The sequence below is a fragment of the Danio rerio genome, chromosome 25, assembly GCF_049306965.1.
Source record: "Danio rerio strain Tuebingen ecotype United States chromosome 25, GRCz12tu, whole genome shotgun sequence".
NCBI classification, from domain to species: domain Eukaryota; kingdom Metazoa; phylum Chordata; class Actinopteri; order Cypriniformes; family Danionidae; genus Danio; species Danio rerio.
Window position 1 is genome coordinate 7,198,382 of NC_133200.1, and position 27,630 is coordinate 7,226,011.

Sequence of the window (27,630 nt, forward strand, 5' to 3'; positions counted from 1 at the left end):
TATAAGAGGACAGTTTATGGATGTTCAGCTTCCTCTTCTTGTTTTGCATGTTTCAAAAATACAAAACAAGAGGAATTCATTTTCTTCCCGTCATTCATGGCGTGTGTTAATGTTTAGCATGTCTATGGTACATTAGAGATGACAAATCTAATTAAACTTCACTTATAAGGTTTTGCCCTCAGAGAACAAACTGAGGGAAACCAGATGAGCTGATATGCAAGCACATTTTCAGCTTATAAGGATGATTTCTGAAGGATAACGTGACTCTGAACAGAAGGAAAGTGTGATAGATGTGGGTGCTGGACTGTGCCTGGTACTGCTGGACACTTGGTTTGTCCCTCCATTGTGGAAAACTTGCCCACTGTTCCTCTCGTTGTTGATGAAGATCACTGTTTGTACATTGCCAGTTCAGTACTGAACAATAATGATGAACTACACTGTAAAAGTGATTATTTACAGTACGTTTTCTAAAGTTAGTAAACCCTTTGCGTTAAAAGCAACATGCTGACTTTCCTTAAAAAAGTGGGTAAACCCATTGTATCTTGGAACTATTAAGTTAATTTAACTTTATTTAAAACATTGGGCAAAAATTATGTCAACTAATCGCTTTAAAAGCATCAGGTTTACTCCATTACTTTTAGTCAACCAATCACTTTAAAATCAACAGGTTTACTCACTTATTTTGAGTCAAATAATGGTTTTAAAATCAACAAGCTTACTTATTCCAAGTCAACTAATGGCTTTATAAGTAACAGGCTTGCTCACTTATTTTAAGTAACGTCAAGTAATGGCTTTAAAAGCAACAGGTTTACTCACTTATTTTAAGTCAACTAATCGCTTTAAAATCAACAGGTTTACTCACTTATTTTAAGTCAACTAATCGCTTTAAAATCAACAGGTTTACTCACTTATTTTAAGTCAACTAATCGCTTTAAAATCAACAGGTTTACTCACTTATTTTAAGTCAACTAATCGCTTTAAAATCAACAGGTTTACTCACTTATTTTAAGTCAACTAATCGCTTTAAAAGCAATAGGTTTACTCACTTATTTTAAGTCAACTAATCTCTTTAAAATCAACAGGTTTACTCACTTATTTTAAGTCAACTAATCGCTAAAAAAGCAACAGGTTTACGCACTTATTTTAAGTCAACTAATCGCTTTAAAATCAACAGGTTTACTCACTTATTTTAAGTCAACTAATCGCTTTAAAAGCACCAGGGGTACTCACTTATTTTAAATCAACTAATTGCTTTAAAAGCAACAGGTTTACTCACTTATTTTAAGTCAACTAATCGCTTTAAAATCAACAGGTTTATTAACTTATTTTAAGTCAACTAATCGTTTTAAAAGCAACAGGTTTACTCACTTATTTTAAGTCAACTAATCGCTTTAAAAGCAACAGGTTTACTCACTTATTTTAAGTCAACTAATCGCTTTAAAAGCAACAGGTTTACTCACTTATTTTAAGTCAACTAATCGCTTTAAAAGCAATAGGTTTACTCACTTATTTTAAGTCAACTAATCGCTTTAAAAGCAATAGGTTTACTTACTTATTTTAAGTCAACTAATCGCTTTAAAAGCAACAGGTTTACTCACTTATTTTAAGTCAACTAATCTCTTTAAAATCAACAGGTTTACTCACTTATTTTAAGTCAACTAATCTCTTTAAAATCAACAGGTTTACTCACTTATTTTAAGTCAACTAATCGCTAAAAAAGCAACAGGTTTACGCACTTATTTTAAGTCAACTAATCGCTTTAAAATCAACAGGTTTACTCACTTATTTTAAGTCAACTAATCGCTTTAAAAGCACCAGGGGTACTCACTTATTTTAAATCAACTAATTGCTTTAAAAGCAACAGGTTTACTCACTTATTTTAAGTCAACTAATCGCTTTAAAATCAACAGGTTTATTAACTTATTTTAAGTCAACTAATCGTTTTAAAAGCAACAGGTTTACTCACTTATTTTAAGTCAACTAATCGCTTTAAAAGCAACAGGTTTACTCACTTATTTTAAGTCAACTAATCGCTTTAAAAGCAACAGGTTTACTCACTTATTTTAAGTCAACTAATCGCTTTAAAAGCAATAGGTTTACTCACTTATTTTAAGTCAACTAATCGCTTTAAAAGCAATAGGTTTACTTACTTATTTTAAGTCAACTAATCGCTTTAAAAGCAACAGGTTTACTCACTTATTTTAAGTCAACTAATCTCTTTAAAATCAACAGGTTTACTCACTTATTTTAAGTCAACTAATCTCTTTAAAATCAACAGGTTTACTCACTTATTTTAAGTCAACTAATCGCTAAAAAAGCAACAGGTTTACGCACTTATTTTAAGTCAACTAATCGCTTTAAAATCAACAGGTTTACTCACTTATTTTAAGTCAACTAATCGCTTTAAAAGCACCAGGGGTACTCACTTATTTTAAATCAACTAATTGCTTTAAAAGCAACAGGTTTACTCACTTATTTTAAGTCAACTAATCGCTTTAAAATCAACAGGTTTATTAACTTATTTTAAGTCAACTAATCGTTTTAAAAGCAACAGGTTTACTCACTTATTTTAAGTCAACTAATCGCTTTAAAAGCAACAGGTTTACTCACTTATTTTAAGTCAACTAATCGCTTTAAAAGCAACAGGTTTACTCACTTATTTTAAGTCAACTAATCGCTTTAAAAGCAATAGGTTTACTCACTTATTTTAAGTCAACTAATCGCTTTAAAAGCAATAGGTTTACTTACTTATTTTAAGTCAACTAATCGCTTTAAAAGCAACAGGTTTACTCACTTATTTTAAGTCAACTAATCTCTTTAAAATCAACAGGTTTACTCACTTATTTTAAGTCAACTAATCGCTAAAAAAAGCAACAGGTTTACTCACTTATTTTAAGTCAACTAATCGCTTTAAAATCAACAGGTTTACTCACTTATTTTAAGTCAACTAATCGCTTTAAAAGCAATAGGTTTACTCACTTATTTTAAGTCAACTAATCGCTTTAAAAGCAACAGGTTTACTCACTTATTTTAAGTCAACTAATCGCTTTAAAATCAACAGGTTTACTCACTTATTTTAAGTCAACTAATCGCTTTAAAAGCAACAGGTTTACTCACTTATTTTAAGTCAACTAATCGCTTTAAAATCAACAGGTTTACTCACTTATTTTAAGTCAACTAATCGCTTTAAAAGCAATAGGTTTACTCACTTATTTTAAGTCAACTAATCGCTTAAAAAGCAACAGGTTTACTCACTTATTTTAAGTCAACTAATCGCTTTAAAATCAACAGGTTTACTCACTTATTTTAAGTCAACTAATCGCTTTAAAAGCAATAGGTTTACTCACTTATTTTAAGTCAACTAATCGCTTAAAAAGCAACAGGTTTACTCACTTATTTTAAGTCAACTAATTGCTTTAAAAGCAACAAGCTTACTCACTTATTTTAAGTCAAGTAATCGCTTTAAAATCAACAGGTTTACTCACTTATTTTAAGTCAAGTCAACTAATCATTTTTACAGTATACATCTTTAGTTTAGCCAATCATAATGTCCATTTGCTTGTGTAATTTGCATAATTACTAATAAAGACTCCATTTACATTAGTTTTTTTTTTACCAGGTCATAATTTATTATGCACCATACATCAAATTTATTTATGTTTATTGTTGTATTTTCACCTTTTATTTAATCATTAGGATTAGATAGGAAAATGTATATAAAAAAATAATAATTTAAATGTAAAAAACGGCCCATTCTAATATAAGGGCAGCGTTATACACACTAAGAGATCTGTGTTTTGACTTTAATCTTAAAATGATAAAACATTTACAGCAAAACACGTCATTTAGTCATTTAGGGTAAAAGTCTAAATTTTGATATTATTAGAGTTAAAATGTGTTAAAAGTAATAATTTGAAGAAAATTTGTAATCATTGGAAATTATTTGTAAATTATGACCTCATTAAAAGGCCATAATTCGATTAGATGTCAAAATCAAATAACAAATGGTGCTGATATATGTAAAAAGTTATGATCACTTATGATTAATGTTGAAATGTCAGACATTATTTAATTATTGATCATGTATTTAACCCAAATGTGTTAAATATAGAATGTAGACTCTATAGTGAAAATTATGATTTTCTAAAGTATTTACTTTAATGTGTGATATGACTATTAAAACGCAAGTTCTCTCAATTCAAATGAGTAGAGATATTTTTTCCATATGACGTAGCATAATAGGCAAATATTGTCTTATTTTAGACGCACGAAGAACTTTTCACTGGCCTGTACTCTTGTTTTGTGCTTTGCATTGTTTGCACAGTGGGCTTGTAATGCTTCAGTCTGTGAGCTGAAAGAAAATAAAGTAATAAAGTGCAGTGTCTCCACAAAAGAGCACAGGGCTGGAGTTCCTGTGTCAGATTACAGGTGTGTTCAGCGCTGTCAAACACTGACCTCTGATCAGCCTACGGTATCTAATCCGTCATGCTTTTCTCTGATAATCTGTGTCTTTCGCCTGCGCTACAGCTGGAATCAGTGTGTGAGGATTTTAGTGTGTGTTTAAATTCACTCCCTCCTTGTGTGTGTGCGTCTTTGTGAGTTTGTTCTGTCACAACAGGATCTGAACCGGTTACACTGGAACAGGGAAACTAATCTGGGACAAAAGGCACTTTTTTATCTGACATCTCACCGAGATCTGAGATTCACTTAACCATGAATGGCTTTAAAAGAATTTCTGACATTTTTTGTTTGTTTATGTCTGTTATTGAAAACTGTATAGAACATATTATGCAATATATTAGATGAAGGTTGAAAATCGAAATTGCTTTATATTTCCTTTGTTTTTAAATAATTACGTAAAAATATTTATCTGTATTTATGCTATGTATTGTATATCTTCTATATGTTATTTGAAAATATATACATATAATTGATATTTTGTGATTATATATGCACTACAAAAGCGATTCGTTATTTTAAAAAGTGACTACACCTGTTACCATAAAAGAGACAAGTTGGCTTTACTTTTACAAAAAAATGAATAAACCCATTTTAACTCGGAATTTTTAAGTTGAGGTAACTCAATTTTTACAACTATGCACAGTTCATTTACAGAGTAAAAAATGCTGAGTTCCACACAATTCCTTCATGTTGTCCTCATGTTGTTTTTACAAATTTAATTGGATTGAACATAGAGTTGAAGTCAGAATTATTAGCCCCCTTTGATTTTTTTCTTTTTAATATATTTCCCAAATTATGTTTAACAGAGCAAGGAAATTTTCACAGTATGTTTGATAATATTTTTTCTTCTGGAGAAAGTCTTATTTGTTTTATTTTGACTCGTATAAAAGCAGTTTTTATTTATTTTTTAATCATTTTAAGATCAATATTATTAACCTATTTAAGTTATTTTTTTGATAGTCTACAGAACAAACCATCATTATACAATAACTTGCCTAATTACCCTCACCTGCCTAGTTAACCTAATTAAGCCATTAAATGTCACTTTAAGCTGTATAGAAGTGTGTTGAAAAATATCTACTGTCATCATGGCAAAGATAAAAGAAATCAGTTTTTAGAAAATGAGTTATTAAAGCTATTATGTTTAGAAATGTGTTGAAAAAATCTTCAGATTTCCATTAAAGATTTTAATTTGAACAAGCTGCAAAAATCTTTTTTTTTATTTTGAGTGTATTTAATTTTAAAGCATCAGGTTTAACTCTAATTTTTTTTTAAAGTCAACTAATCAATTTTTACAGTGTGAATTTAAGAAGTAAATAACTTGTTAAGTTAAAGTCGACTTACAAAAGTGAAAATCTATTTTAACTTGGACTTGTTATGTTGACGTAACTTTGTTTTAATAATTATGCAGTTAATATACTTAATTTTAAGGCGACTCACTTTTTTAAAAGTAATATTAAATAATCATAAAATGTATTTTTAAAGAAGGAATGGAAGGAAAAAAAATTCAAGTTGACTAAAAAACTGAATAAACCCATTTTTACTTGGAATTAAGTTGACAACTAATTTTTTTATGATCATGCACAGTTCATTCACTTAAGTTTTACACAACAGGTTTACTCACTTTTAAGGAAAGCCAACTAATCCCTTTTTACACCCGATTCACACGGGGCTTCAGCATCAATGCTTGACAGAGGGCGTGTCTAAAGTTGGGGCTGACGCGTTCGTCATAGCAGCGTCAGCCAATGAAATTAGTCTTTAATCGGCTACTGTCTAAGTGGGTGTATTTGCATAAAGCACTCTGATTATCTGACGTTTAAGTTGCTGCTTGAAAAGTTCCCAACTTCTGCAGTGAGCAACACCACTGAAGCGGCGCTGACAGATCCACAGTGCAGTTCGGCAATGCCTGACATCACCCATTTAAAGTGAATAGGAAGTGTTGATGCTGACGCCCTGTGTGAAGTTTTTAAATTGGCGATGCTGTGTGGAGTTTGCATGTTCTCTTCGTGTTCGCGTGGGTTTCCTCCGAGTGCTCCGGTTTCCCCCACAGTTCAAAGACATGCGGTACAGGTGAATTGGGTAAGCTAAATTGTCCGTAGTGTGAGTGTGTATGGATGTCTTCCAGAGATGGGTTGCAGCGGGAAGGGCATTCGCTGCGTAAAACATATGCTGGATAAGGTGGCGGTTCATTCCTCTGTGGCAAACTCGATTTAATAAAGGGACTAAGCCGAAAAGGAAATGAATGAATGAATGAATGAATTAAAGTTTTTAAATTCCTAAATTGAACTGACGTTGTTTACAATATATCAAATTCTCCTAAATCGCACACACTTAACTATAAAACTTTTTTTTTTTTACTTTTTTATTTATTAATCAGTCTTAGCCATGAATATAGCTTACTTTTATCCTAAATAAAGCAAATTTAAATTTTGTTTACAGTTTTTGATGAATTAGTCAGATTTTGATAAATAGATGTGCTGAAAACACGTATAACAATTTCCTTCGCTTATACGCAACAATATTTCAAAATGTCTCTCTCTTTTGCTCCCTTGTAGGAGCTTTTGCAAAGGTGAAGGAGTCTCAACGTATGAGCGACGAGGGGAAGATGGATCAAGGAGAAGCGGACGGCATTCGCAAACGCTGCAGGACTGTGGGTTTCGCCCTGCAGGCCGAGATGAACCACTTCCACCAGCGCAGAGAGGTGGATTTTAAAGAGATGATGCAGGCGTATCTGCGCCAACAGATCGCCTTTTACCAGCGTGTAGGTCAGCAGTTAGAGAGAACCCTTCGCATGTATGATAACCTCTAGAGCCCCGAGCACTGACCTCTGACCTGTGATGGAGATACGACACTCCTGTGGACGGATTTACAGGAGCGTTTTACTGCAAAAGACAGGAGAAACTGGACATTCTCGCTTCTGCACTAAAAAAAGTCACTTTTAAACACAGAAACCAATGATACAGTTGCTTTTGATAAGCCTTTATGTATATCCTCATGTTCTGCGTTTTATTTAAACGTCTCGAAGATCAGTGACACACATTTTTTTTTTCTTTTTAATACTCAGAGTCATGTGTGCGAATGAAGTTACCTGTGTGTTTGCAGGTGCAGATGCTAAAACGACTCCAAAAACGGTCATGTGACGCAACTTGTTTGCACAATAGTTTGCCAAAAGACATGATTATCTCTTAAACAGTCACATCTTGACAGCGTGTTTTATCCAGGAGCAATGCAAAAAGGTCTCAAATGCTGTTAAATGTTCTATTTATGTGGGAAGTGGCGAGTTGGTCCGCCCACTTTGAAATCCCATTGGTCGGAAAACCTGTTTATGTGTGGTGCTGAGTTGCTCCGCCCACATTGAATTGGCATTGGTCCATAAAGTGATTTATGTGATGTGCTGAGTTGCTCCGCCCACACTAAAATCCCATTGGTTGGAAAACCTGTATATATGTGGTGCTGAGTTGCTCCGCCCACATTGATTTGGCAATGGTCCATAAAGTGGTTTACGTGATGATGAGTTGCTCCGCCCACTCTGAAATCCCATTGGTCGGAAAACCTGTTTATGTGTGGTGCTGAGTTGCTCCGCCCACACTGAATTGGCATTGGTCCATAAAGCGATTTATGTCATGTGGTGAGTGGCTCCGTCTTCACTAAAATCCCATTGGTTGGAAAACCTGTATATATGTGGTGCTGAGTTGCTCCGCCCACAATGATTTGGCAATGGTCCATAAAGTGGTTTACGTGATGATGAGTTGCTCCGCCCACTCTGAAATCCTATTGGTCGGAAAACCTGTTTATGTGTGGTGCTGAGTTGCTCCGCCCACATTGAATTGGCATTGGTCCATAAAGCGATTTATGTGATGTGCTGAGTTGCTCCGCCCACACTAAAATCCCATTGGTTGGAAAACCTGTATATATGTGGTGCTGAGTTGCTCCGCCCACATTGATTTGGCAATGGTCCATAAAGTGGTTTACGTGATGATGAGTTGCTCCGCCCACTCTGAAATCCCATTGGTCTGAAAAATTGTTTATGTGTGGTGCTGAATTGCTCCGCCCACATTGAATTAGCAATGGTCAATAAAGCAGTTCATGTGATGTTGAGTTGCTCCGCCCACACTGAAATCCCATTGGTGCTGGGCTTCCTCGCCCACACTGAAAGTCCAATTTACATGGAGTGCAGAGTTGTTTCTCCCACTCTGAAATCCTAGTGGTTTCAAAAAAACCTGTTTGTGTGATATACTGGGTTGCTCCACCCACATTGAAATCCCAAAAGTCTGTTTACTTGATGTGGTGAGTTGCTGCGCTCACAGAGAAAAGCCATTGGTTAAAAAGCCTGCCATGTGCTGAGTTGCTTCGTCCCCACACTGAAATCCTATTGGTTCAAAAGCCTGTTTACAAGTGGTGCTGAGTTGCTATGCCAACATTGATACTCAATCGGTCCAAAAGCATGGTGTAATGAAATGCTCCGCCCCCACACTGCAATCTCATTGGTTCAAAAGTGTTTATTTAATGCACTGAACTGCTCCACCCACAATGAATTTCCACTGGCCCAAAAGCCCATTTTTGCATTTTGCTGAATTACTCCTCCCACAATAAAATTTGATTGGTCCAAAAGCCTTCTGTGATGTGCTGAGTTGCTCCACCCACAACGAAACTTAATTGGCCCAAAAGCGTTTTTATGTGAAATGCTGAATTGTTCCGCCCATAATGAAATCTTATTGGCCCGAATGCCTATTTATGTCATGTGCTGAATCGCACCACCCACAATGAAATTTGATTGGTCCTAAATCCTTATGTGATGTGCCGAGTTGCTCCGCCCATAACGCAATCTTGTTTTATGTGATGTGCTAAATTGCTCTGCCCATAATGAAATCTTATTGGCCCAAATGCCCAGTTTTGTCATGTGCTGTATTGCTCCACCCACAATGAAATCTCATTGGCCCAAATGACCACCCTAGTAGCAAAGAATTCTGGCCCAGATTTGGCAAAAAGCTGGCACAGCAGACATTCATCCGGCACTGGCATACAGCATGTGGGCCAAACATGGCCCGGGTTTGGCAGAGGTGGCACCGTTTTTAAAGCGGCACACAAGATTTGGGCCAGATGTAAAACGTAGTATTTGGCCCAGATTTAAAAATTTGATAAGTGGGCCATGTGAGTTTGGCCAGTCTTGACCCACATTTAAAATACACTAAAATCATTTTTGAGTAAAGAAAAAAAATTCTACCAATCAGGTCACTTTGAGAAAAAGCGTGCCCATAGTGTGCCTAAAGCGCATCACTCCATGGGTTTATCAATTTCATTGCAATCGTGACACACCAACCTATCTGGCCCAGTTCAGGCCCAGTTATGAGTTATTAACTTGGCTGAGACTTGGCCCAGATATGGTCTGTGTTTGGCCCTTGTCTGGAAGCCAGATTTGGTCCAGTCATGTACCGTAATTCACTGCGGCATGTGGGCCAAGCAAAACCTAATTGTGTGGGCCAGAGAAATTTTGCTATGTGGGCATTTATATCATGTGTCGAATTGCTCCACCCACAATAAAATTAGGTTGGTCCAAAATTCTTATGTAATGTGCTGAGTTGCTCCACTCGTAGTGCAATCTCGTTGGCCCAAATGCCTATTTATATCATGTGCCGAGTTGCACATTTAAATCTGATTGGTCCAAAATCCTTTTAATGTGAAGTTTGGAGTTGCTCCACCCCCACAAAAAAATCCCATTGTTTTAAAAATCTCTTTTTATAGGATGTGCTTAATTGCTCCGCCCACAATGAAATCAAATTGGTCCAAAAGCCTGTTCCAATAATTCCACCAAACATTTTTATATTTGTTTCGTTTTCGTCAACCCGAATATTGACCTGACATTTAAAACATTGGAACAATTAATTAGGTTTTACTAAACGAGCAAGAAATAAACCCACAGAGCGGGATTGTGTGACTTCTGCTCACTGTCAGGCACATTTAATCAGAAGAAATGTTCATCCATCTCCCCTCAGGCAGCAGGAGATTCCTCAGCTTACGTGAAAGTAAGTTTGGTGATCGGATACAGACGGAAAGCCATATGATATTCATCAGCGACTCAAATGAATCACAGCAGGCTTGCGGAGAACATCTCTTCCTCGCTGTCCGGTACTAATTTCTCCTAGTGTTATTAAGACAAAACATGTTTTTTTTTTTTTTTTTTTTTGTTGGGCAAGAATCCCCACACCTCGAGATTCAGCATATCAGATGGAAACACTTCAGTATTAGCATTAGCTTTTAGCACACATTCAGGGTGTTTCTAAACTTGTGTCCTCCATCTGATGTGCCCTCAGGAAAAACTTGAGAGGATTTTGAGCTTGTGTTAAATGGTTTTTGTTTCAAAAGTAGGCTAATCTTTATTTTTAGTTGCCAGGTTTAGGGGTTTATGTAAGTCTGCAGTCTGTGGTTAAGAGTTGTGTGGTTTTTTTTTACAATGCCTTTGGTCAAACTGTAAAACTTGTCTCGAGTTTCAGATTGTAAATGTGGATGTTTACTGTTTGCACTCTTAGTAACTGAGGACCAAAATGTAAACCTTTTGGGTTTAGTGATGTTTTACTAGCTTTAACATGTTCAAATCGGAGCTGATTTGCAATGTATTAATAATAATAAATACAAAAAGTCAACATGAAATCAGAATTGACCCTGTTTACATTCTTAGTACTATATAAGCATGTTTGTGCCACAGGATAATTTTAAAAATTTTAGTAATTTTTCTGCCGTTCTTAAGATTATAGAACATTTTTTCATAGAACTGATTCTTTTTTGCTAATTGTTCAAACTACTTATTTAAATAAGCTGAAACAAAACAATTCTTGATGATTTTTTGGGACAACATAACTGTTTTATTTTCAATCTACTTAAATTTAGTAAAATAATTAAGTTTAACTCAATCAATTTTTGTTGAAACATATTTTTTTACAATGCAAGTTTTTAGACTTTTTCGGACATGAGTTTATTGAGCTTTTTACAATTTTGACAAATCTCGCAATTCCAAAGTTCGTAGTATTGCAATTTTATTTCTAAAAATTGTGAGTTTACGTGGTTTCTTGCCGTTTTGAGTTATAATCAAGCAATTCTAACTTTCTCTAAATTGTGGCTTTATTTTTACAATACAACGTTTATTAAAGGTGTCTCGACAATTTGCGTTAACATCTCACGATTTGGACGTTTTTTTTCACAATTACAACTTCTTCAAATTGAGTTTTCTTGCATTTTTTTCTCACAATTCTTTGTTTGTTATCTCATGAATCTGACTTTTATCTCGGAATTGCGACTTTATTTAACGAAACTGACTTAAGCATTGTATAATCTCACGGGTCTTACCTTTTTCTAAAAAATTTAAATAAAAATTTAAAAGCTTTCCTTGCATTCATCATGGCTCTAACTTTTTTAGTTTGATCTTAATTGCGACTTTGATTTTCTTGCGTTTATTTATTTCTTACTGTTCTTCATTTATAATCTCGCAATTCTGATTACTACAATTGTATATCTTTAAATTTAATTAATAGTTTTTCTTGCATTCATCGTAATTCTAACTCTTTTTTTAAATTGTGACTTTATTTCTTGAAAGTACGTTTACATTTTATTAAATTAGCGTTAATTTATTCATGCAAATTCTTCATTTATAATCTCGGAATTTCGATATTTTTTCTCTGAATTACAATAGTTATTTTTTTTAATTGACTTTATACGTTTTAATGCATCATTTATTTTTCATAGCTGTTACTTTAAAATCTCTTAAAATAGAATTGTGACTATTTAACGAAACTAACTTTAGCATTGTAAAATCTCATGATTCTGACTATTTTCTTTAAAATGTAAAAGCTTTCCTTGCGTTCATCGTAATTAACATTTAAATATAAATTGCAACTTTATTTAATGTTTGTTGATTTTTTGTGTAAATTTATTTCTTGCAATTCTTAATTTATATTCTCGCAACTCTGACAATTTTTTACGACTTTATTTCTTAAAATTGAGTTTACACGTTTTCATTGATCATTTATTTCTCGCAGTTTTAGTTCATAATCTTTTTTTTTCTTAAAATTGCAACTTTATTTAACAAAACTGACTTATGCTTTAATTCATTTTTCGCAGTTCTTAGTGTATAATCTCATGCTTCTGAAACTGAGTTTTTCTTGCATTCATCATAATTCTAACTTTTTCTCAGAATTGCGACTATTTCTCGAAATTAGGTTTAACGATTTTCTTCCATCAATTCAATGAATTCATAATTTCGCAATTCTGATTATTTTCTCTGAATTGCGACTATTCCTTGCAATTCTGACTTAGTATCCCAAAATTCGAACTTTTTTTTCCAAGTTTATGCAAAAAAAGTCGTATTTTTTATTCTGTGGCACAAACAAGCTTCCATAACACACATGAATCTTATATTTACATTTTTCAGTTGCAATAATCAAACCCAAACTTACCATGTTTAATTTTTAATCCCAAAATAGTTTGCATGACTAAAATAAAAAAAACGCTTCAAACTTCATGTTGACTTGAACATGACCACAAGACTCCCATGTCCCCCAGAGTTTTTGTTTTTTTGATGTCCAGATGTTTACATGTGCCCACAGAAGGAAATGTTCATGGTTTTTCGTATCAGTTGAAGCAGCCCTGAAAGATCCCTTGGGGCTTTTCTTTTCTGGTAAAATGGGGGGAAAAAGGCTCCCAATTCTCTGGAAAACCTTGGATGGCCAACAGAGCGTGTGTCGGGTCTATGAGACTGCTTTCTCATGCTTTAGTCATTCCAAAACACAATAAAGACGCTTTTCCATGACTGGACCAATCCAAATACTCCTCTTTTCCTAACGTTCTCTCAGATACAGATGGATTGTACACAATCTGATTGAACTAAATATTTGCTATGAGCTGAAATGCCAAACAATTAAGAATAACAACTGCAGAAATTGACTTTTTTTTGTAAGGAATGAAGTCCTCGCACGGATGATTTTTTTGGACTCTTCAAGGACGTGTGAGGCCTGTTTCCTCGCTCTAGGATTTATATTATGTGTAGATTTTTACAGAGTTCTGGTGTTAAACAGGGGATCTGAATAAAGAGATCTCGAAATATATAAAACACTGTGTTTCTGGTGTAATCTTTGGGTTATGTAAACTGTTGACTGGCACAGGAAAGGCAAAAATTCTTGAGTATTGGATGCTGTTACCATGTAAAATGACTTTACGTTTTGAGCTTCAGACTAAAATACTACACAGATTTTTTTTTTTTAAGGGAACTCATTAGGGAACTTGTGGACACATAAAAAGCCATAATAACGATTTCTTTTTGTGAAATGTATATTTGTGGGTAATGTGTGTGTGTGTGTGTATATATATATATATATATATATACACACACACACACACACACACACACACACACACACACTCACGCACACATGCACACTCACTGGCCACTTTAGATTATTAGGTACACCTGTCCAACTGCTCGTTAACAAAAATTTCTAGTCAGCCAATCACACGGCAGCAACTCAATGCATTTAGCCATGTAGACATGGTCAATATGATCTGCTGCAGTTCAAACCGAGCATCAGAATGGGGAGGTAAGGGGATTTAAGTGACTTTAAACATGCCATGGTTGTTGGTGCCAGATGCACAACCATCTCTAGGGTTTACAGAGAATAGTCGGAAAAAGAGAAAATATCCAGTGAGCGGCAGTTCTGTGGGTGCAAATGCCTTGTTGATGCCAGAGGTCAGAGGAGAATGGCCAGACTGGTTCCAGCTGATATAAAGGCAACAGTAAGTCAAATAAGCACTCGTTACAACCGAGGTCTGCAGAAGAGCATCGCTGAATGCACAACACGTCCAACCTTGTGGCAGATGGGCTACAGCAACAGAAGACCACACGGGGTGCCACTCCTGTCAGCTAATAACAGGAAACTGAGGCTACAATTGGCACAGGCTCACCAAAATTTGACAATAGAAGATTGGAAAAACTATGCCTGGTCTAATGAGTCTCGATTTCTGCTGCAAAATTCAGACGGTAGGGTCAGAATTAGGCATCAACAACATGAAGGCATGGATCCATCTTACCTTGTATCGGTCCAGGCTAGTCGTGGTGGTGTAATGGCATGGGAAATATTTTCTTGGCACACTTTGTGCCCATTAGTACCAATTGAGCATTGTGTCAGCGCCACAGCCTCCCTGAGTATTGTTGCTGACCATGTCCATCCCTTAATGACCACAGTTTACTCTATCTATCTTCTGATGGCTGCTTCCAGCAGAATAACGCACCATGTCATAAAGCGTGAATCATCTCAGACTGGTTTCTTGAACATGACAATGAGTTCACTGTACTCAAATGGCCTCAACAGTCACTAGATCTCAATCCAATAGAGCTCCTTTGGGATGTGGTGGAACAGAAGGTGGCATCAAGGATGTGCAGCCGACAAATCTGCAGCAACTGCGTGATGCTATCATGTCAATATGAAGCTAAATCTCTGAGGGATATTTCCAGTACCATGTTGAATCTACGCCACGAAGGATTAAGGCGGCTCTAAAGGCAAAAGGGGGTCCAACCCGGTACTAGTGAGGTGTACCTAATAAAGTGGCCAATGAGTGTATATCAAAACAGATAATTTACAGATACAAAATAAAAACAGATAAAAAAAATATTTTCACATTAAATCAAATACATACGCATTATATTTTTCAAAATTCTGAAACTAACTACAAAGGCATGACTTAGAAACAAAAAGGTGACCCGAATCTGTTTCCCCTAAATGTTAATGTAAAACACACACCTCTGTATGCCTTTAAAACTAAAATCAAACAAGATTCCTGTGGAGGTCAAAGCCTCATATTTCAGGCAGATCTGAAAGGGCAGGCATCTTGTGTGCAGATGAGCAGCTGATATAACAGCTGAAAAACTGGGAGAAAAGCCCAGAAAACATGACCGGACTGAGATAACAGATTTACAGATTCCCGCGTCTCTTCAGATTAAACAGCATCAGGAACACACAGGTATAATCAGCTCTTTCTGAAGCTCTGCATTATGAGACGTGTAATGCAGAGCGTTTCTCCATCTGTGACCCCTGAAGTGAACACATCCATAAATACTGCCTGGAGAGTCTCTTCATGTTTAATCCAGAAGAAAGAATCAGACTAAATACAGGCCAAAGGTCTTCTGGTGGCTTAAGGTGGAATTAGAGGCAAATTTACTCCGTTTGAAAGTAAAAGCAACTGAATGAACACAGAGCAGCTGATATTGTGATGTAGATGATACAATACTGTATGCTATTTCAGTATATTTTGAATTAATAGTATTATATTAGGATTGTATTGGCATTGGGCAGCACGGTGGCGCAGTGGGTAGCACAATCACCTCATAGCATGAAGGTCGCTGGTTCGAGCCCTTGCTGGGTCAGTTGGACGTAAATTGGCTGTAATGTGTGAATGCAAAAATATATGAGTGTTGGGTTGCAGTTGGGATGGCATCCGCTGCGTAAAACATATGCTGGATAGGTTGGCGGTTCATTCCGCTGTGGCGACCCATGTTTAATAAAGCAACTAAGCTGAAAAAAAATGAAATGAATGAATGTATTCGCATATTGTGTATGTATAGGCCTGTCACAATATTCAGTATGCCGACCTATTGTGCGATACCTGGAGATGACCTCAATAAAAATTCAATAACAAACAATTCTTGTCGTTGCAATATATATTTACAAGTTCACAAATAGCGTTAAAGCCATTTTACAATGACATTTACATTTTACCTCTCCGGTGTCAAAGTTTATAATTGAATATTTACCTAAGAAGACATTAAATAGTATATATAACAGGACATTTGCCTTTTTAACATCAAGTTACAGAATCTATACTAGATATTAAAGTTTGAGGACAAATTTTATGGTGGCTTGAAAAAGCCGAGCCTGAAAGTTTAAAGTCGTTTTAAAGTTTTAATAACTGAAGTAGTTTTTATAAAGTTTGAAACAGTTGTCATAGATAAGTACAAATATGTTAGCATGTTTCTAGTATAGATTGTCATGTTTCTTAGTAGGCGGTTGCTAGGGTGTTCTGAGTGCTTGCTAAGGTGTTTCTAGACGGTTGCTAGGTTGTTGCTAAGGAGTTGCTAGGTAGTTGCTAAGCATACATGCCAACACTCCTGTTTTTCCCGGGAGTCTCCCTTATTTAGGACCCATCTCCAGTATTGTTCTGTCTCCCGGAAAAATTAAGTTGAATCAGATCTTTAAGTACATTTACTATAATACATGTAAACATAAGATAAACTAAACCTATTTTAAATCTTACTAAATATTTATTTAAATAAAATAAATACTGTTATATAGAACTTTATATTTATGGAAGCACCCTGAAAAAATAATCTGAGATTGGAATTAATCTACATGTGTAGGTAAATGTTGTTATATTTTTATTATATAACAATTACAGGTTAGGGTTTATTTATAGAGTACATAATAAACCTTTCAACTAGTTGTAAAAAGGAGATTTCTTGGTTTTACTGTAAAAATACTTTACAAAATTAAAAATAACATAAGAATTTATTAGAGCTAGTGTTTAAAAAGTAAAATACATATCGTCACCTTAAATTTATAAGGTTCTATCTGCGTTCTGAATGATTTTGAGATATTGAGCTTCAAAGTTTTTGCATTCAATAGCAAACAGTGTGTGTAACATTAGTTTTTTTTTAAATAAAAAGTTTCAAAATGTAACAACCTATACAAAACATACCATAATGTATATAAGTATATAAGAATATGTCAATAACTCAATTTTGACAAAAATGTCGGATAGAAACCTTATAATTCTAAGCTGAAGATATGTATAAACAAACCATAATTAATTTAGTTGCCATACACACACACACACACACACACACACACACACACACACACACACACACACACACACACACACACACACACACACACACACACACATACACATACTGTACATATATACACACAATTTTTGTTATCTCAAAATTCTTACTGTTTTTATTTACATATATATATAAAAATAGAACAAATTGTCAGAATTTTGAGATTATAAACTAAGAATTACAAGTTTTAGATTACCACAAGAAAATATATAAAACTGATCAAATCAAAGGAAAAAAATTGAATTGTAAGATTATACTACTATAATAAAATAACAAAAAATTCTACTTGATTAGATCAATAATGTATTATTCCAATTGATGTATTTAAGTTGGTTTAGTAACATTAAATCAAAATTTTCCCTTTAATATTTATATACAAACACACACGCACACACACACACGCACACACACACACACACAAAGTGCTCAGCATATATTTAATGTAAAGTACATCCCTCACAAATCTATCTCTTAAATTTATATTTTTAATAGAAAGCTTTACAATATAATATTTTTTGCATATACATTAGATTAGTCAGTACTGAAGCCAAATCCGGAGCTTATCTAACAAAATATCTTATGATAAAGGTCCAAAAACTAGTACATCCAGATTTATATGTTATAGAAAAATATTAAATACAAATTTATAATATTTAGCTTGAATTTAACTATTTTGTTTTTCAATTTCTTAAAATATTTGGTGACTAAAATATTATCTTAATAAATATATCTGTTTAATAAATGTGTTTCGTTTAAATGCACCAAAATACTTTGCCTATATTCACTGAGAAATGGATAAAAACTATTTATATATACATAAATAAAATGAAAGCAGGAAATATACTTTTATTACTAATAATAAAATCTACAATGTTCTTTTCTTTACTGACTTTTCTTTTCTGCTGTATCAGCTTGCTCACTTTGTCATTCTTTCCAATCCTTGGGTTTACAACAAGATGAAGATGTTCTGACAAGCATAACTCACATATCTTCTATAATTTCTGCTGACTTTGTGCAGTTTTATAAGCAGGGAGGCGACGGGTTACCAAACTCTACAGATGTAGAAACTGGATGAGGGCCAGATCTGAAAGAAAGACAGAGAGAGGATAAAAATGTGGACATGTTCAGACCACACCCCCTCATTAAAACCCTCCATGACCCCACCTCTAACCCCTCCCACTCTCTTCAAGCCAAGCAACGTTCCCAGAAGACAACAGTCACTTCCTCAGAACATCGAGCCTACATTCCTGTCGTGCTTTCAGATCTGCTTAAACAACAGCTCAGAATGGCTCTGCTTTCTCAGACTTCTTCTCCTTTTCTAAAGTTTCGTTTGCATCTGGGAATCAAATCCATCCAAAGTTGACATTACTTGTGGAGTTCAAGAGCTTAAGATGACAACACACAAAATAAACTCAACAGGTTTTTGTGGAGTGACACTGATGCGAACACATCCACACATGCGATTCACATCCACGGTAATGCTTCGGCAATGACATCATGGTACAATAAGGTTCTAGCGCAGGCCAATTATTAAGCAGTGGGCTCATAACGCACAGTGAGATCATACGGCAGTAAAATGCTGATACATGCTGTAAAGTGAGGCAGTATCACAGAGTGAGGTTGCAGAGCAGTGGAGAATGTATGATAGATTTTAGAATAGAAATAATTGTAAAACAGTGTAAAGTGTAGCAGATCTAGAGCACTTAATAGTTAAAGTATAGTTGAGTTTATAGTTTAGATTATAGTTTATATAAATTACAGTGGTTGTAAAGTTGTATGAGTGGTATGATTTTGAACAAGTGTTTGTGTAAAGTAGAGCAGTAACTAGAGCTGTAAGTACTGAGACTATAGTTAACCTAGAGCATTTCTAGAGCAGCAAGTTTTGAGACTTGGCAAGAACAGTTTGTATAAAGTAGAGGAGTTCTAGAGCAGTAAATACTGAGACTGAAGTGGAATGTTTCTTTAAAATAGAGAATTTCTAGTGCAGCAGGTTTTGAGATTGACCAGAACAGTTTGTGTAGAGCAGTTCTAGAGCAATAAGTAGTAAGAACATACAGTAGAGCAGTGTACCTTGAGTAATGCACTTCTAGAGTAGTAAGTATTATGACTACATTTCTAAAGAAGCAAATTTTGAGATTGACAAGAACAATTTCAATAAAGTAGAGCAGTTCTAGAGCAATAAGTAGTGGTAATGTAAATGAGTGTAGCTTGGGTAACACACCTCTAGAGTAGTGAGAATCATGATTTAAGAAGAGTTTGCACAAAGTAGAGCAGTTCTAGAGCAGTATACTCAAGACTAAAGAGGAATGTTTCTTTAAAGTAGAACAGTTCTAGAGCAGTAAGTACGGAGACTAAAGAGGAATGTTTCTTTAAAATAGAGCAGATCTAGACAAGTAGGAAAAGAGACTGAAGAGGAATGTGTCTGTAAAGTAGAACAGTTATAGAGCAGTAAGTACTGAGACAAAAGAGGAATGTTTCTGTAAAGTAGAACAGTAATAGAGCTGTAAGTACTGAGACTAAAGAGGAATGTGTCTGTAAAGTAGAGCAGTTCTAGAGCAGTAAGTACTGAGACTAAAGAGGAATGTGTCTGTAAAGTAGAGCAGTTCTAGAGCAGTAAGTACTGAGACTAAAGACGAATGTTTCTGTAAAGTAGGGCAGATCTAGACAAGTAGGAAATGAGACTGAGGAGGAATGTGTCTGAAAGTAGAGCAGTTCTAGAGCAGTGAGTACTGAGACTGAAGAGGAATGTTTCTGTAAAGTAGAACAGTTCTAGAGTAGTAAGCACTGAGATTAAAGAGGAATGTTTCTATAAAGTAGAACAGTTCTAGAGCAGTAAGTACTTAGACTAAAGAGTAATGTTGCTTTAAAGTAGAGCAGATCTAGACAAGTAGGAAATGAGACTGAAGAGGAATGTGTCTGTAAAGTAGAGCAGTTCTAGAGCAGTAAGTACTGAGACTAAAGAGGAACGTTTCTGTAAAGTAGAACAGTTCTAGAGCAGTAAATACTGAGACTAAAAAAGAATGTTTCTTTAAAGTTTCTTTTAGAGTAGTTTTAGAGTAAAATGGTTTTGATCTAGTGATGATCTAGTAAAGTTGTTTATAGTATAGAGCCATTACAGAGCATCACTTTTATGAAGTAGACTTAAAAAGCAGTGTTATTGTACAGCAGTTCTAGAACAATAACATTTTAAATTGATATTACAGATGACAACTTATCTGGAATATAAAACAGTGAGGTCATACATTGAGCATGAAATCATGAAACAGTTCCATAGTTCAGGCTGTATGAAACAGAAAGCAGAGTGACCGTTGCTTTGTTTAAACCAATCTGAGTCAATAATATCACTGCCAATGAGCCTCTGTCTTATTTTCATATTTGTTGATAAATTGCTGGGCGTAGAAGAAGTCTAGATACACTAAATAGCCTGATCCTGCTGTGACAGGATGTGTGTTGACTCACTATCTTCAGCATTTTCCTACATTTTTTCCTCTGTGTATTTGCTTTACAATGTCCTGAGACAGTTAAAGTGAGACACAAACACATCTGACCTGCAAATAAACTTTACATTACAGAGAAAACATGAGCTGGTAACAGTCATGCAATGTTTGGAATATACTTAATGCTCCTTCAGTAGTTGCTTACACACATTTCTCCACAAAAATCGTTTTCATCAAAGAGGTTTCCAAAAGATATACAACCCCAAATTAGAAAAAGTTTTTTTCAGGGGCGCCCATGCATCTCTCAACAAGACAATGCAAAACCACATTCTGTACATATTACAAAGACCTGGGGCCTCATGTACGAAGACTTGCGTGGAAATCTTACTAAAACATTGCGTACGCACAAAGCTGTAAATGTGCGTACGCAGAAAAAAATTCAGATGTATGAAACACTGCGTACGCCGAATCTCACGCATATTCTTTTGTACATCTGAATGAACGTGAAACTGAGCGCAACATGCACGAGCACAAAACCCCTCCCTGCCTCCTCCCCTGTATGAATATGCTAATGACTATGCTAATGGCAAAACCCAACGAAAAAGCAACAGCAAAAGCAAGCAAAAAGAGAAACTTTGAACAGAATGTGAATTGGAGGTGCTGCTTTCGGAGGTAGACCGGAGAAAAGCGGTGTTATTTGCAAGTTTGTTCTCCGGAATTAACAACAAAAGAAAAAAATAGAGTGGGAGAGTTTAGCTGATGCGGTCAACACAGTTGGGTCTGAACATCGCACTGAATGCATTTAAAAAAAAGAAATAGTGTGGTTTATATCTGTAAAATGTGGCAGGACACTTACCAGACTCAGTGGCGCTACTCGTAAGACGCTTGTGATCATGATTTGAAATGTTCGAGCATGAACTCGGCTCGAATCCAGCGTCTGATGAACTCTTTCTTGTTTTTTCCCCCGCTACATATCAGATTTTGCCAACTATTTATCACGAGAAAGACAAGTAGGAATCATCAATAAGTTCATATCAATAAGCATCATATTTTATTTGCACATTTATTGAATGGAAATGTTTCTGATTTATGCATGCAAATTCATCTTCAGATAGTGTCTTTATAGCAATGTGCGTGCGGTAGATCGCTCAGATTACATTGGGAAAACTGGCGACTGCTGCAAATTGTGCTTTAATGTTTAGCTGGTCAAATGTATGGTATGGAAACCTTATATACCTGCTGAACCCGTCTCATACAGCTGCCATTGCAAGGCTCAGACACTTTGTAGAGAGGAATTTAACACAACTGCCTCTAGGAGTCGCCAATGGAAATAAAACAGACAGGCACAAAAAATGTGCGTACGCCTGCCAGAAAGCTGCCGTGAAGCTGCGCACATTCCCACGTTCAGTTCATTGTTAGTAAATCCAAACGTGAGCGATTCTGGGCGTGAAACCTGGCGTACGCAAAGTTTTTGTGCGTACGCAGCGTTGATACATGAGGCCCCTGGTCTCGGAGGCAGAGGATAAAGGTACTTGACTGGCCTGCTTGCAGTCCTGACCTGTCTCAAATAGAAAATGTGTGGCGCATTTTGAAGCATTACGAAGTCCTGGCTGCAGAGGAAGAGGATACAGGTATTTGACTGGCCTGCCTGCATACCTGACCTGTCTCAAATAGAAAATGTGTGGCGCATTTTGAAGATTACAAAGTCCTGGCTGCAGAGGAAGAGGATACAGGTATTTGACTGGCCTGCCTGCAGTCCTGACCTTTCTCAAATAGAAAATGTGTAGCACAATTTGAAGCATTACAAAGTCCTGGCCGCAGAGGAAGAGGATACAGGTATTTGACTGGCCTGTCTGCAGTCCTTATATATGTCCAATAGAGAATGTGTAGCACATTTTGAAGTGCAGTGAAGCCCTCATACTGTTCCCCACCCTAAAACTCGTTTACAGGAAGAATAGGACAAAATTACACCTGAAACACTTCATCACTTGGTGTCTTTAGTCCCTAAAGGTATTTAAGTGTTGTGAAAAGAAATGGCAACATTACGAAGTGGTAAATGCTTTACTGTTCCAACATTTTTAAAATGTGTTGCAAAAACCAATTGGAATACGTGTTTATATATATAAAAAAACAACAACAAAAATCACAAGGAACACATTAATTAATGTTTGTTATATTGTCTGCAATGAAATACAAGTCAAAGTAAATTTAGAAATCACCACTTTCTTTTGTTATTTGCATTTTCCTTACTGTCTCAACCTTTTCTGATTTAGAGTTGTAAATGTTCTTGACATTACATTATATTTAAGTGCATTTCCAGAGCTCATTCCTCAAACTAACTCTCTAGGCTGCATATCATCGATTATCCCAGAGCATCAGACTGTCTATAAAAGCAGAACAAAAAAACAAAACAACAACGTTCCTGCAGTTCAGAGACAATGACGACAAGCCTCAGATCACATACCCAGACATGTACTCTAACTAGGGCACTTAATATTTCCTGCTGGCTGCTTTTATGCAGAGAGCGTTTAATTTTAACTCCTCAACCCCTGTTAACGTATCAGACCAGATCATAAACACGCCGGTCCATTACAAAAGCACTTCGGCCAATAAAACGCAAGAGTGCGAGATGATTTTGCCGATTCAGAAGTGACCTCAGATGGAAACATGGGTGTTGTAATAGCAGACTGGAAAGCAGGAAAAGCTAATTTAGGGGTTGGAAATGTTAACACAGATGCAGGATGTAAAAAACAGAACTGCGAGGCACATTTCACCCAGACGGGACGAACAGAAGGAGAAGGACCACTTTCATATGATCGACATATGTTATGGGTCAAGGGAATTTATATGAGCCGCTAATTTGCGAAGGTAATTAGTAGTGCTCGCTACTACAAATACTGTTGTTGTTATTAATTTAAACAAACCCCACAGCTTAAGTATATTTTATATCCCCTAACTATAAATAAAAATTATTTTTATTCTACAATTCTTAAACAATAAAAACTGATGTTGTATGTTAGAATAAAAAGTTATTGTTCAATACACAATTTGGCTTTGAAGAAATCTTCTTCAAATGTTGACTACTATGGTAAGTGGATGACGATGCTATGATACAGAATAAAAAATAAATAAAAAAGGTATTTGGAACTTTCATTCATTTTCTTGTCGGCTTAATCCCTTTATTAATCCGGGGTCGCCACAACGGAATGAACCGCCAACTTATCCAGCAAGTTTTTTTTTACGCAGCGGATGCCCTTCCAGCCGCAACCCATTTCTGGGAAACATTCACACATACACACACACACTCATACACTACGGACAATTTAGCCTACCCAATTCACCTGTACCGCATGTCTTTGGACTGTGGGGGAAACCGGAGCACCCGGAGGAAACCCACACCAAGGCAGGGAGAACATGCAAACTCCACACAGAAACACCAACTGAGCCGAGGTTCGAACCAGCGACCTTCTTGCTGTAAGGCGACAGCACTACAAATATGGGCGCCACTGCCTCGCCTATATTTGGAACTTTTTATCTTGTAATTTGGTCTTTTTTACACGTTGTATCTGTATTTTGTAGTTACAATTGAGAGAAATTCAGTTGCAATTTCGATTTAAAAATCTGAACTGCCAAATGTAAAAGACAAAGTCAGAATTGCGAGAAAGAATTTAAACTGTGTCACTGTGGCACAATGGGTAGCACGATCAACTCACAGCAAGAAGGTCGCTGGTTCGAGCCTCGGCTGGGTCAGTTAGCATTTCTGTGTGGAGTTTGCATGTTATCCTCGTGTTGGCATGGGTTTTCTCCACAAGTCCAAAGACATGCACTCTAGGTAAATTGGGAAGGCTAAATTGTCTGTAGTGTATGAGTGTGCATTGATGTTTCCCAGTGGTAGGTTGCAGCTGGAAAACATTTGCTGGATAAGTTGGCGATTCATTCCGCTGTGGCAACTTCAAATTATTAAAGGGACTAATCCGACAAGAAAATGAATGAATGAATGAAGAATATAAACTTGAAAGAAATACTTCCAGTTCTTAAAAAAGGTATATATGCAAAGAATGGCTTTCGGTCTGCTCTGGCATATTTTTCAAAGGTGCCACAATATCAAACCATGAGCAAAATTTGACTTTTTTTGACAGAACCTATTTAACACCAGTTAGACATCTAAATAGATAGATGTCTATTTAATGGACATCTATACCTCTGATTTGTCATTGCAAATCTTTAAATAAATGTTATTCAAATTGAGGCAGATATGCACAATATAAATTCTGAAGTTTTAGAAATAAAGTCAGAACAAAGATAAAGCCTGTAAGTTTGCATATAAGAGAAATAAAGTTGCGATATTAAGGAAAAAGTCAAAATTTTGAGATACAACAAAAAATTGTAAGTAGTAAATTCAGAACTGCATCAAATCCTATTATCAGAGAAATAGTCACATTATTGATGAGAAAAACATTTTCTGAGACATAAAATTTTTAATCTTCAAAAATAAGTTTAGAACTGTAACTGTAAGAGACAATATAAACTTGACTAAATAAAGCTAAGTAATAGACCATTTCAATGTGGTGATGCCATTGGCCCATGAACATTTCCTGCTTTTTGACAAACTATTTTAATAACTGTAAAAAGGGGCAACTCAATCATATCTCAACATGACAACAGCTGTTATAGCATTATTTATTAATATGTGAAACTGTTAAGATTCTCGGAAGCTATGAAAATCAAAAATGTAAAACAAGAAATACGTAAGGACCATTGTTATTGTTAACATCCGTCAAAATAGTCTATAAAGCAGAAAAAAATATATAAATATATATATATATAATAAAAACTCTGAATTCTTAAAAAAAAGGTCTGAATATCAAGAAATCCAATATAAGTGCACAGATGCAAGATATTATATTTTACAATAATTATTTTAATCGCTTAATTTTGACTTTTTTTCTCTGAACTGTGAGAGGAAAAAGTGTAAATGTTTTCTTTGCAAGCACTAACAAATACAGACACTCACCAAGCACTGACATTTCTGACCATTGACAAGAGAGAAAGGCTGAACTCTGGTGACCCTGTTCTTTTTTTTCTTGACCCTTAACATCTGCCTTTCTTTCTTCAAGACTGAAAGACTCAGCACACCACCAAGCCCTTCTGCATTTCTATGCAAATGTTGTTTCCAGTATCTGCATTTGAATTTGTGAAAGGCAGTAAACAGCACCTGCATCCAGGGACAAATGTACTTACTTTTAAACAGAAAACATTTCGGCCATCCATTTACACCCCAGTGGCATTTTGGGGACCTGAAAATAAAATAAAAGACTTCAAAAGAGGTTTCAATGTAGTTGTTTGCATGCAATTTTGCCAAAAAAAATGCAGTTTTTGCTTGCCAGACTCCTAGGGGGCGATATCACTTTTTGAAATAAACACTACTCAACTGTGCACATCAGCTGAATCCGAAATTGCCTACTACTTAGTAGGTACTGCATTTCAATTTAAATGTACTACTTGGCGGCTAGAAAAGTACGTTCTATACAGTATGAATGTCTGTAGTATGAATGGAACTCGGACATACTACATCCGCCATTTTGTCATCATCACGTGACCTACCTGCGTCAGTTGGGTCTATTTCAGAGGTCGCCACAGCGCAACATTAAACAATTTAGTTGTCCCCAAAAAACAGTTTAAACCGTGTTGTCTTATTCATTTATTTTCCTTCGGCTTGGTCTCTTTATTCATCAGGGGTCGCCACAGTGGAATAAACCACCAACTATTCCAACATATATTTTACACAGCTGATTCCCTTTCAGCCGCAACCCAGTATAGGGAAACACCCATACACTCACATTCACATACTTATGTACTACGGAAAATATTAGTTTATTCAATTCTAATATATGTTCGTATTTGTTCATATATTATACTTCTAAAGGAGCCCAAATACCTCAGTGAACCAAATTAGACAGCATAATTGCAGTTATTTCTTTGACAATTAATCATAAGGCAATTTTTTTTATTGTAAAAGCCATATCAGTCACCAAAAACACGATTTTTGAACAAATAAATTACCAAAACACATAAAAAACTGTTTTGTTGTTAATCATAAATTAATAATTATATAAACACCTCACTGACCGTTTGTGCTGATACGTTACGCCCAAACATCCGCCATTTTGATCTGAACATAAAAGAGATTTCATTACTACACAAGTTCATAATGAATGTGCTAGTAAAGAGGGTATTCATATATTTTTGCATTTGCTGTCTATTTTTCCCATTCTTGATTCTCTCTGCCAAATACGACAATAATTATCCACTGTGACAACCTATAATCAGCCCAACATGGAAAAAATGCAACACATCATTTATATAATAAAGAACAGGTGCTTCTAACAAAACTGGTTGTTTACACGACGAGATGAATGTACAGTTTCACGCAAAACCCATTCATTTTTGTATTTTTATCGTTCAGACCATTTATTTACTACATACCTTTTTCTCTGAGGAGAAACCAACGGTTTTATGTCTTCAAGTGGGCGTGTCCACTGTCTTTGCTCCGCGCCCTGATTGGCTGGTTGACCTGAAGTGATTTACTGCGATCCATATGGTGAGACGTTTCAAAACAAAAGTCTTTCAGTGTGAAGAAGTAACTTATGAAAGTCAGTTCCCACCACTGAATAAAAAATAAAATTAAGTAATTGCCACTTATTTCTTAGAACTTCGTAATACAAACTTAAAATTCTGATTTAGTTCTTAGAATTGTTAAAAGTAATCTTAAAATTGTGAGTTATTAAGTCAGAATTGTGATATATAAACGCACTATTCTGAGAAATAGTCAGAATTCTGAGATCA

At 35.5% G+C, this 27,630-nt stretch overlaps 2 protein-coding genes and 1 long non-coding RNA gene across 9 annotated transcripts in view; 2 read left to right on the forward strand and 1 right to left on the reverse strand.

Moving 5' to 3' along the window:
• Positions 1-9,072, forward strand: part of snx33 (sorting nexin 33) — a 30,156-nt gene extending 21,084 nt beyond the window's left edge. Inside the window, exon 2 of the mRNA NM_001122855.2 lies at positions 7,017-9,072. Coding sequence (NP_001116327.1) covers positions 7,017-7,270 — 254 coding nt within the window. The 3' untranslated portion in view covers positions 7,271-9,072. The remainder of the gene's footprint in view (positions 1-7,016) is intronic.
• snupn (snurportin 1) overlaps positions 1-27,331 on the reverse strand; it is a 63,840-nt gene extending 36,509 nt beyond the window's left edge. For 4 of the 7 annotated variants that reach the window (XM_073941785.1, XM_073941783.1, XM_073941787.1 and 1 more), the window contains exons 1-3: positions 27,271-27,331; positions 26,026-26,081; positions 18,333-18,431 (exon numbers count right to left, since the gene is read on the reverse strand). The gene's annotated coding sequence lies outside the window, so the exon portion shown is untranslated. Of the gene's footprint in view, positions 1-18,237; positions 18,432-26,025; positions 26,082-26,913; positions 26,957-27,270 lie in introns of all 7 variants that reach the window. The other 3 variants (XM_073941786.1, XM_073941784.1, XM_073941782.1) reach the window with 3 other exon arrangements.
• Positions 1,697-3,841, forward strand: LOC141380876 (uncharacterized). The gene is made up of 4 exons (XR_012400207.1): positions 1,697-2,094; positions 2,325-2,554; positions 2,601-3,153; positions 3,476-3,841. It is a non-coding gene; the product is annotated as an uncharacterized lncRNA (long non-coding RNA).
• Positions 27,332-27,630: the final 299 nt, after the last annotated feature.